The sequence below is a fragment of the Barbus barbus genome, assembly GCF_936440315.1.
Source record: "Barbus barbus genome assembly, chromosome: 11".
Lineage (NCBI taxonomy): Eukaryota > Metazoa > Chordata > Actinopteri > Cypriniformes > Cyprinidae > Barbus > Barbus barbus.
This window is the reverse complement of record NC_136739.1, coordinates 24,845,698-24,857,823: the sequence shown is the minus strand read 5'-3', so window position 1 is coordinate 24,857,823 and position 12,126 is coordinate 24,845,698. Positions and strand designations below refer to the sequence as shown.

At 36.6% G+C, this 12,126-nt stretch overlaps 1 protein-coding gene across 1 annotated transcript in view; it reads right to left on the bottom strand.

The window, feature by feature from the left end:
- The window catches only part of LOC306876883 (microtubule-associated protein 2-like), a gene marked incomplete at its 5' end in the record, with an annotated part of 39,757 nt that overhangs the window by 5,068 nt on the left and 22,563 nt on the right, over positions 1-12,126 (bottom strand). The window contains 8 exons of the mRNA XM_079428325.1: positions 7-99; positions 6,560-6,879; positions 8,067-8,123; positions 8,334-8,478; positions 8,814-8,999; positions 9,722-9,780; positions 11,134-11,271; positions 11,707-11,907. Coding sequence (XP_079284451.1) covers positions 7-99; positions 6,560-6,879; positions 8,067-8,123; positions 8,334-8,478; positions 8,814-8,999; positions 9,722-9,780; positions 11,134-11,271; positions 11,707-11,907 — 1,199 coding nt within the window. The remainder of the gene's footprint in view (positions 1-6; positions 100-6,559; positions 6,880-8,066; positions 8,124-8,333; positions 8,479-8,813; positions 9,000-9,721; positions 9,781-11,133; positions 11,272-11,706; positions 11,908-12,126) is intronic.

Genomic DNA, 12,126 nt, shown 5'->3' with positions numbered 1-12,126 from the left:
ACATACATTGCCTCCTTGGGGCGAATGCTTCAGATTATCCTTGGATCCGCACTTTGACTGTACATGACTGAAGTCCAGCTTCTTGTTTAAAATTTGAATCTAGAAAAATACAAAGATACGTGGCTCTTTTAATGAAGATGGAAACACACACACATTCATGCACATGCACATACAGACAGCTGCTAGCCGTGCATTGGTGAGACAGATCAGTAGGCGGTTAGATGACAACCTATAACCTGATCCATGTGTCAATGAGCTCACAGCACCTGCAGCCAAAAATCAACCAGGCAATACCCAGTCGATAAAAGTGAAGCACTGACGAAGCAGCAGAGTTGGGCAGAGGTCAACTTTATGCAACACAATGCGGCGACTACCAATCCGCAGTGGAGAGGAATGTCTGCCTACCAGCAACCAAAAGTGCAGAGATGTTGTGATTTAATCACTGTCAGCATGAACATCCCTTAAGGGTTAAACTGCCGCTGTACTTATTGTTGACACTCTTTCCAACAGTTAGACCCCCATATGCCGCATCAACACAAATAAGAAAAGATTTCACTTATTTTATGCTAATTAATGCTGAAAGTTTTTCCATTTAGTGGAAGCATCACACTGAAGGGCTGAATAGATGAACACGGAGATAATTCCAGATAAACATTGCAAATTTAATTAACTGTAGCATGTAAAACTCCCCCTCGTCCTAACGCCTGCAAATGTCAGCTTGACTTCTTGTCGGGGTCCTGATTAGCAACATTTTCAAGAATCCCCAAGAGATCGAACTATTAAATATGGATTTTGTGAGTCACTCTGCAAGTCTCACTAATTGGTGACAAAAAAACTATAATAACTTTTTTCATAATCAAGATCAGTCAAAACAAACTAACTATTACATAATAAAACTAAAAGATAATAATATGTGCCTTTAAAACAAATAAAAAATAATAATAATACATACATATACATATATATATACCAAGCTGCTGTAGTAGCATGCTTTTAACTGGCCTCAGCTGTTTTCAAACACAGTGTTAATTTATTAGGGAATAGGGATTTGGACCCGGGCTGATCCAGAAAGCAGGTCAAAGTGAACAACTGTAGTCAATGTTGCTGAAATCTCTTGAACACACACTCTTACACACATATCAGTCTACAGAGAGACTGCAAACCTGAATGAGGTGCACATTGACGCAGAAGGGCTGATGGAGATCAAAGCACAGATGATGACCCTTCAGGGAGAGAAACAGCTGCACTGGAGCCAGCTGGAGCCAACACGAGTCATGAAAGTTCTCAACTCTACATACACTCTTCAAGCTATGACATAGTCAAATGTGGTAGGTTCAACTCTGAGTGATCACACACACACACACACACAGAGATTATGTTAAATGTGTCATATGATGAGGAATCCATGAACATGAACACCTACAGCAACATTCAGAACTCAAAACTTCCACCGAAGTTCAAAGCATTTATTGAAACTAAGCTGCAAAAATGGCTCATTTAATTTTTGGGGTTGGAAAGTTGGAAGTGAAATATAGTCATGAAAAACAAAATTTTGAAAACTGTAAAAAACAAAAACACATCAATTCAAGTGGGCTTCATGGACTTCATATGGTACAATCTCAAAGGGAATGTTACTCTGCAGGACTAATTGGTTTAGAATAAATAGTTTAGAAATAGTAACTTTTTTCTCTTTACATTTTAAAATAATATAGCGTGTAAATTATGACCAGTAATATAATAATAAAATAAATAAAATTAAATAAAAAATCATAAAAGATCAAATAAAATAAATTTTTAATTCTATTTTAACCACAATGCTCATCAAGACTCTTTTTTACTTTATTTTTCTGGTTTTAAACTGAATTCTGATAAATAATTTCTTAAGTCTTATATATTAAATTTAAAAGACGATCATATGATCTCAACAGTAAAGTCAAAATGGTATATGTTTATGAAATAAGTATCATCATTATATTATATTAAAATATAATATAAATATTAAATGATATATTAAATGATAAAGTACACATTGTTAGTAATTTTATCTGTAAAGTATACATTTAAAGTAAAAAGATTTCAGATTTGTTTGAAAGAGAGCATATGCAAATATCCACTTAACACAGCTCTAGAGTTGATGCAGCTTTTAGATATTTTAGAATATTAATCTAATAAAAGGTTCTGACATTAAACATACACATGCCTTCCGAGTTTTCAGACTGTCCCTGTCCGCTTCAGTGGCCCTCAGTAGACATATTATGCCATTAAGGCACAGACAGGCACAGCACTCTTACCCAGTCTCACCCTTGGGCAAACACAGACTGGCAGTGGCCGCCACATGCCCGGTCACTCAACCCTGAGAGATTGTGGCTCATGTCACTGTCTCTTAGACCTGTTCCATGAGTGAATATGCTGGGGAGACACCCACTGTCATCCAGGGGTGAGGGAGCATTTGGGCCCAGACAGATTCAGGCCATGACAAAGGTTATACAACACGCCGCTCCTCGGGGTGTCCTGAGTGCCCTGAAATGAACTCCAATGCCATTTTCACTAGATCATTCATCAGTCTACAGGACTCGTTGACAAACTAGTGACAAACTTAAAAAGTGATGATGATTGAACGGTTGCTATTCATCGCTTTTAGTCATTGCTTACAAGGGGTCACAATCTAAATTTTTGTAGATTTTTTGTTTGTTTTTTGACAAAGAAGTCTAAAATATCAAATAGATAAAAAAACATTATTAACATTAATAACATTATCTATTCACTCTCTGACCTTTAGAATTGATTGGCCTTTAGAATTCATTTAGAATAAAATTAACTTTTACATATGTACTTTTAAATTCAACATGAAATCAAAGTCTTGTACACTGTATTAAGAAAACATAACTGTTTAGTATATTTAGAAATATATATATATATATATTGATGAAAAAAAATAATAATACACCCTCAATATAAATTTTATCAAATAAATTATTTTTAAAAATAATATATAAAACATTTTTTAAAAACATATAAATTCTAATAATATGTATAGATTTTCCCCAATACAATCATTTCATGATAGAAAAAATCCAGTTCTGTCCAACATTTTTCCTTGAAATCTTACACACTGTCTCTAACTCCACAAACAAACAAATTACTGCAATGTCTGTTAATGTCCTTCCTCATAGTTTCTCACCCCAGTAACCTCACAATCTCCCATTCCTCTGGCTGATGAAATCCTTTTCTCTGCACTGCTGCACTCTGCCACAAGCCATGTCACTCCAACACGCAGTCTACACTCTGGTCATTACTGTAAGCTTGCATGAAATGCCCTAAAATCACAAGGGATGTTTACATCCCAAGCCTGTCACCATCGTCCCAGCTGAACTCTGTTCAACCCGGAAAACAAACCACCCTGGTGCATATCTGTATGTGCATTTATGTGTGTATAATTTTGAAGTTTCCGCAATCCCAGAATGCAATCGATTTGCTCTACAACCTACTATAAAATCCTATACTATAGAATTCCAAAACATAGTTCTGTAATGGGCTAGTCTATCAAGCATTTCCCTAAGGGAAGCAAAATACTAAACACTGTCACACAAATATCACATTACTTTATTTTTCAGTACTTAGGCAAAACTTAATGCCATTTGATAGTATTAAAATGTATATATTTAAATTTAAATTCATATTTGAACTACCATTCAAAAGTTTGGGGTCAATATGATTTACTCTTTTTGAAAAAGTCTATTTTTCATACCAAAGCTGAATTTATTTCATATATATACAGTATCTCACAGAAGTGAGTTCACCCCTCACATTTTTTAAATATTTTATTATATCTTTTCATGTGACAACACTGAAGAAATAACACTTTGCTACAATGTAAAGTAGTGAGTGTACAACTTGTATAACAGTGTAAATTAGCTGTCCCCTCAAAATAACTCAACACACAGCCATTAAAGTCTAAACCGCTGGCCACAAAAGTGAGTACACCCCTAAGTGAAAATGTCCAAATTGGGCCCAAAAATGCCCAAATTGTGTCTTGCCTACAGTCAATCATGGTGGTGGGAGTGTCATGGGCTGGGGCTGCATGAGTGCTGTCGGCACTGGGGAGCTACAGTTCATTGAGGGAACCATGAATGCCAACATGTACTGTGACATACTGAAGCAGAGACTGGGCCGCAGGGCAGTATTCCAACATGATAACGACCCCAAACACACCTCCAAGACGACCACTGCCTTGCTAAAGAAGCTGAGGGTAAAGGTGATGGACTGGCCAAGCATGCCTCCAGACCTAAACCCTATTGAGCATCTGTGGGGCATCCTCAAATGGAAGGTGGAGGAGCGCAATATCTCTAACATCCACCAGCTCCGTGATGTCGTCATGGAGGAGTGGAAGAGGACTCCAGTGGCAACCTGTGAAGCTCTGGTGAACTCCATGCCCAAGAGGGTTAAGGCAGTGCTGGAAAATAATGGTGGCCACACAAAATATTGACACTTTGGGCCCAATTTGGACATTTTCACTTAGGGTTGTACTCACTTTTGTGGCCAGCGGTTTAGACATTAATGGCTGTGTGTTGAGTTATTTTGAGGGGACAGCAAATTTACACTGTTATACAATTTATACTGTTGTACATATGTACTCACTTCTGTGAGATACTGTATATATTAGGGCTGTTAAATTCAAATTCATTTTAACGGCACTAATTGCGTTAACGCACGATTAACACAGCGCGCATTTTCTGTTTGACCCGTGGGCTAGAGGGAAAAATGGACCACTTTAGCAACTTTATTTATTTAATTTTTTTTTTAAAGCGCCTAGCGACCAATCTTTATAGGGTTTGCCCAAACCTTATTTAGTTTCTGATACTCGCCGGTACTGCTCGACGTCACTCTTTCCTGCTGTGCACACACCTCTTTCTCTCTCTCTCTCTCTCTCTCTCCGCGTCTGCTCTGTTCAGCGAGCGGCTGAGAAACAGCGCTTTTAGTTAAAAACAGATATTATGTTCATGCTCTATGCTTCTCTAATTTAACATGCAAGTACAGCCGAAATCACAGCACAGCTATTGTCTTTATTTTATGTATAGCCTATTTGATTTTATCAGACGATGGCTGGATTATAAATCAGGATTTTTGTGCAGATTAACATTTTGGAAGGGAGAGCTGGCTATTTCATATTCATTCCATTGTCTGACAACAGAAACAGTAGAATATATCAATGAAAACAGTTTTGAGAATTTAGCTGCATCAAAATACAGTAGGCCTATGTGGACACAGAGAGGCAAACAAATGTAATAATAAATAATAAATGTACATTTTGCATGTTCAGAAGAAGTGAGCTGCCCTGTCCTGCGAAAATGTAAACAGGTGTAAGTGAATTGCTCAGTGCAAAAAAATAGAAGTAATGGGAACTTGGTATTTCTCTTTTCATGTGTCTAATAGACAAGAGCAAGTTCTTTGAAAAACGTCTATGATCTTTGAAATATGTCTAGTCTTGATGCTCTATGTTGAGTATGGTTTCACTAATAATAAACATAAATTGCATAAAGCATCCATATTTATCCATGACCATGTTGATTAGAGTATTAAAAACATGAAAAGTATTAATTTAAGGTACATTTATGTTGTGATTAATCGCAAGTTAACTCATGACAATCATGCGATTAATCGTGATTAAATATTTTAATCGATTGACAACCCTAATATATATATACAGTATATATATATATATATATATATATATATATATACACACATCAATGCATCCTTGATAAAAGTATTAATTAATTTTTTTTAAATCTTCTGACCCAAACTTTTGAATGTTAGTTTATACATGAATGAAAAAAAACATTAATAATGTAACATAAAATTAAAAGCATATGATACATTTACTATATATCATGACTGTATAACTTTAATGTACATTCTAATTAAGACTGTCAATTTAACAATTAATGACTTAAAAAAATGTGTTTAAAAATATGTAATTAATTGAATCTACCTGCCATATAATGTTTTTATTATTATTATTATTTACTGAAAGCACTAATATTAATTTATAAGAAATAAATAGCTATGGTCTGATGACAGGTAACATTAGTGATAAAAAAAATAATGAGAAAATCAAATGAAATATTTTATGTAAAGAATGTTCAATCAAATGTTTGTATTTTAGATATTTAAATGAATACATCATAGGAGGTAAAGTTTTGGAGCAAGTTTTGATCCTTGTTATGAGAATAAATGCCATGTCATAAGACTATATTACCTTCTAGTCAGGCATGGAACAAGTCAATCTAAGGCGAGTGAACTGGCCCAACAGCTATTATGTGCAGCCATTAGTATGCACACAGTGAACTGATACATGCGGACACAAGGCAATAGTGATGAGTGCGAGACACAGTAAAGCACACTTGAAAGGACAGTGTGCCCACAGGGGACAGAATTGTCCCTGAAGGAGCAGAACACCAGCAAGAAAGACAGATGGGGAGGGGAAAAGAGAGTGGATTGTTGGCTATTAGCATCAGCTGAGGTGAAATCAGGATGAATTGTGAGCATTTGGACTTGCCTGGCCCCCCTTGGGCTGGTACTTGATGTTGTCAATAGAACCAATCTTGGATTTGATGTTCTTGAGGTCAGGCAGTGGCTGATTAATGACGCGCAGCTGTTTGGGTGTAGTCGCCGGGGATTTTGGAGGTGTTCGGATGATGGCCACTTTCTTTTCCTGGGACAGCAGGCTGAGAGATTTGGGGGTGCCCGGAGTGTGGGGGGTGCCCGGAGTACGGCAGGAGTAGCTGGGAGGGGTTCCAGGGGTGATGGCTGTGGACCCAGGTGTTCGGGGTGTGGAGGTACCACTGCGGGCTGAACGGGACCGAGCAGTCTCTATGCCTTCAGTGGAAACACAAATGATCAGTTTAAAAGCTAGGAATTAAGAAGTGCAACATCAGCAAACAAATGTGAAGATGACTTAAAATACATAAAATATTAAATATACAGTGGAGTCCATTAGTGAAAATGCTCCTGTTTTGCTTTTTTCTAATTTCATACTTTTTATTTATTTAAAGTTTTATTACAAGCATTACAATTTAAGAGAAGAAAACCGCAACACTGCATTAGATACTGAGACTTATTTTCAGAAAGTGTTTTTTTAAATATACATTGATATACTGTACGATTTTTTTTTTTTTATTCAGCAAGGATCCATGAAATTGATCGAAATTGACAGTAAAGACATTTATTAAGTTACCAAAGCACAGCTGGTTTCATGATTAAGAATAACAAATGTTTGTTGGGCACCAAATCAGCATATTAGAATGATTTCTCAAGGATCATATGATATTTTAAAATACATTCAAATAGAAAATAGTTACTTTAAATGGTAATAATATTTCCCAATATTACAGTTTTTATTGTATTTTATATCAAATACATGTGGACCTGATGAGCATAAGAGGCTTCTTTCAAATACCCAGAGACTACACATTTTTAAATAAATATTATATTTAATATTAAAAAATCCAAATATTATATTTAAAATTTGGTCTTACTCCAGATTTTTTCACTTGCTTTGTATAAAAAAAGCATAATATCGCTTATTGCTTTTCAAGCAAGTGTATATTGTTTTAAAGATTTTTAGATCTTTTTACTGGAAAACAAGTGAAAGAAGACTTGTTAGAAGCTCATTAAGAATTAACTTTTTGCAGTTTTTTCAGACTTTTGGTCCCCACTGTAGATGATGATGTATACACACATTTTTGATGGACTTGAATGGCACACATACATATTGTATAACAGTGTTTATACTCACATGCATAATGGAAAAGGCAAGGTGTAGACAAAAAGTGGGGAAAAAATCCTTATGTATAACAATGCCTATGAAAATTATTCACCCTTTTTGAATTAGTTAGTTACATGAGTGGAACATTGTGGTTTCAACGCTGTATCTAAATGTGCATTGAAGATGAATAACTTTTAATAGCACTGTATGTTTATGGTGACTGTATCCCTGCACAGGACAGCAGGTATGAAAGACCGAAAACAAACGGGGTGAAACATTAGGGACTGATACTCTATACCTGTCATGCTATGAGACCTGCCTGTCCTGTGCTCTGCTTTGACTTCAGTACGGAACGCTACAGGAGCAGGGGAAGAGAGGGGGTGAGTATATAGTGAGTATGAGTTAAAGAAAGTCCGTAGATATGGAAGCAGAGCATGAAAGTGTCTTAAAATAGATCCAAATATGTCCAAAAAGCTTTAAGGAAACACTTCAGATTCTTAAGGCACAATAAATATCAATACAAAAAAATAGAGAGATTTTACAGGTGCATGAGAATGCCTCTTACATGTGGGCCTGCGTGGTGCTGTGGACCCAGAGCTGGTAATGGAAGTAGAGCTCTCCTCATGATCAGCCATGTGTGGGCGGCGAGTTAGTATGGATGCTGGCCGTGGAAGGGACGACCTTTTCTCTGGGCTCCGAGAACCACCATCCTGAGAACAAAGTCAGTAATCCTGTTAGAATCATGGTGAACTTAATGGGATTGTTCACCCGCAAATTAAAATGTACTCCCCCTCATGTCATTATTTGGAATTTAGCATTATTTCTTCCAATTAACAAAATCTTATGGAATATACCGCTTTATAATTCATAACAATTCTTTTTTTCCTTTTGTATTCCACAGAAGTCATGCAAATTTGCAAAAACATCATTAATTTTCACTATTAGCTTAACAAATTTTAGGACGGCTTGCTCTTTGGAAAGTTCTAGATTAGTTTGTAATGTGCAGAAGCAAATCGTTTTTTGAAACATCTCGCTCCCTGCTTACCTTTAGAGCATATGAATTTAGCAATACTTGTGGGCCCGCTGAGGAAGGGCGGGGCTCATAAAGATCTGCCTCCACAAACGGGCTCCTTTTATTGTAGGAGCTGGCCGAGTTCGGCCGGGCTGGCAGCAAAGCCTCTGCCCGAATTTTAGAAGTGGGGATCTTTGTTAGTGTTGTGGGATTGGAGGTCTATGATGAGAGGAACACGGACAGATGAGCCATTCATGCACAGTGAAAATGAAACCAAAAACATGAGCAGAAAATGATATGAAATCAGCATGACAGCATGTTTAACCAAACGAAATGAGCAACATCTGACCACACATTTGGGGATACAAGGGCATTTACCAGAATGAATAACCACTCAGGAATTAAAAATAAACAAGCACAAAAAGAAGAAAATGTCTAGTTTCCCTAAATGAGTATTAGTACATGGATCACTAAACTGCTTGAGGGGGCACTATGTCTCACTTTGAGGTTAAAGGAAATGATGCAAAACGGTCATGCAAACTTGAAAAACAAACACAAAGCAGATATGAGATGGAATGAGCAGGCAATACAAAGAGTGGAAACCAGGGAGACATCTGAGGTGCAAAGAAGCTGTATATTGAATTCATTTCAATTCATCACTGGTACCACAAAAAATATGGCATAACAAATGACAAAATGAAAAAGAGGACCTTTGGTATGTTTGAGTGTAGTTGAACATCTGTGTAAAATGTTCTGAAGTTGATTTTTAAAAATTACACCAAAATCGCCAAGCCACAGTTTGTGTCTTTCATTATTAATAATTGTGTTATTTCTGAGTATTTGAGCCGATCTCTAGCATATAGACTGGACTATCTATTGACAACCTATTTTAATTGGGATCATAATATTTGTATATGATTGAAATCTAATGGGTTGCTTACAGATGCTCTGTCTCTGGAGTGCCTGGCCACACTGAAGGGCAGTCGACCATCTGCAGACACTGCAAAGAGAAAGAGAAAAAGAGAGGCTGAGGATGATAAAGAGAAGAAATACATACTGTGACCATGACCATGACCACTGAGTTATAGGCTCTCCAATGAAAATAAAACAAACTGAACATAATACAAATACAAATCACGCAAATACACAGCAAATGCAATTTTGTATAAAAAAGCAGCCACGTGCTTGACATATAGTCAGATTCTTCTTTAAAAAATGCTTTTTCTATACTTATTTTACACTTATTTTGTAAAACTGAAGTGTGCAATGTGACAGGTATGACCTGTCAAACAGATAGTCCTGCCTCAAACAGGAGTTATGTTGAGTTAATGTTGCTAAGTGAGCTGGTCAGATGTTCCAACTAACAAAGTAAATGTTCTGAAAGTGCCACAGAACCACAGTGTTTAACTTTCAAGCAAATCAACATACAAATGGCTTGCTTGTAGTTGTCCCTGAATATTAAACTGGGATGTTTGATTCACTTATGTTTTTAAAACTTAACCACCATCCGGATATTTTTTTTAATGCTCAAGCCAAGGTACTTCTAATTGGGCTATTTAGGATCAAAAATTAAACTGACCATTACCCACAGCTAAATATTTTGTAGCTACCGGAAAGCTCTGCTCTGAAACTACTTGGCACAGAATAACAGAGAAATTGAAAATGAACTGTATTACATAAAAGGCTATTCAGTAAAGTCTAACTGGGGCATTGCAGCAATGTATCAGATGTCCAACATAAATTCAAGCACAGTTCCCAGAAATCTAACCGTGGTACAGTGAGTTCCTTTCCTCCAGAATTCTCTTAACTGAGCGCCCAGAACTCACTCAAACCACCAGTTGCCTGGCAACCAGTGCAATTGGTTCCTGAATGTTGTATATAACAGAATAGAAATGTTACAAAAGCAGAAGAAATAGTGATAACTCTATGCTGCACCTCATAAATTGTCTAACACATTTAAGTCAAAAGGACATCGTTTAAAATTAACCCACAGACAAACACACACGCACAAAGTGATTGGATGCACCACATCATCACAATATTCAATAAGCAGTGTCGCGTTGAAAAGAAAACTGTGTGAATAAGCGCAGAACCTGAGAGAACACATGCAAACAACAAAGAGAAAGGTCAAGCTATAGTAAAATGAAAACATTATAAGCAAAACAATTGAATGAAACTCCAGTGAGCCTCATTACAAACACTGTATGAACATACAACTTGCGTAACTTATACAATTTGCTATGTAAAATACATAAAAAGAAAAACAAATCAAATAGACAAGCATCACTCTTAAACAACATGCTAATGCCCATGTTTGCCAGCCACATTGCAAACAGCTTGTGACAGAGATCACCTGTGGGTTTCCGCTTAACACACGGGTGATGTTGGGTAGGTCTAGGGTGCCTTACGGTTGCCTTTAAAACACTCTTCCGGGAAGGAGAGCACGTCTGAATATCAGATTTTTTTGTGAGCTCAGCCTTCTTAATCACAGCTACAAGAGGGAGACACAGAATCAAGGACATGCACAACAGCAATGCAACTCGGGAAGATAGGAGATATAGTCACTCCCCTTATCAATGATCAAATGATGTTTCACTAAAACACTCACTTTAACAAAGATGTAATGAAAAAAGTGAATGTTATGAAATTAAATTCAAATTCAGAATAGTGCAACTACTGTAAAATCACATGTACTTCATAGGTTTAGTTAAATCGGCCACTCTGTTGTCTCAAAAAACAATAATAAAATTAAATTAATGCAAAGTTTTAGATTTTATACATGACATCTAACCAAAATGGAAATAAGCATTAAGATTTAAACATTCAATTTGTTGAAAAATGTGAAGGGAAAATGTCATAATGAAAAAAAACAAAAACAGACTATACAAACAAAACAAAACACAATGCCACTTCCAGCAACAAAAACCTTTTTTCTTCTTCATCTCATCCTTCTGGGTGGGTACCGACTCTTTGCGAACATGTTTGCGTTCAGGGGTGGTGATTCGTCCTTTGTTCCTGCCGCCTTTAGCCCTCTGTTTTGCTGGTTTCTCCACGGGTGGTTTCTTGACAGGGCTCATCACACTGGGTAGAGGCTCAATTTTCTCTGTGGCCATGCTCTTATCATCATCTACAGAGTACATGAGGTGAAACAGGCAAGCTACTCTTATACCAGGCTGTAAACATGCATTTACTTGAAATCCAACATGGCCCTCACAGAAACTTAAAATTCTATACTGCTGTATACTGGCAAGCCAACTAATATAGAACTGTTACCTAAAAATATAGGAAACAAATTAACTTCAAGACAATTCTGAAAGTTTCTGTCATTTGCAGAGCAAATTTCATG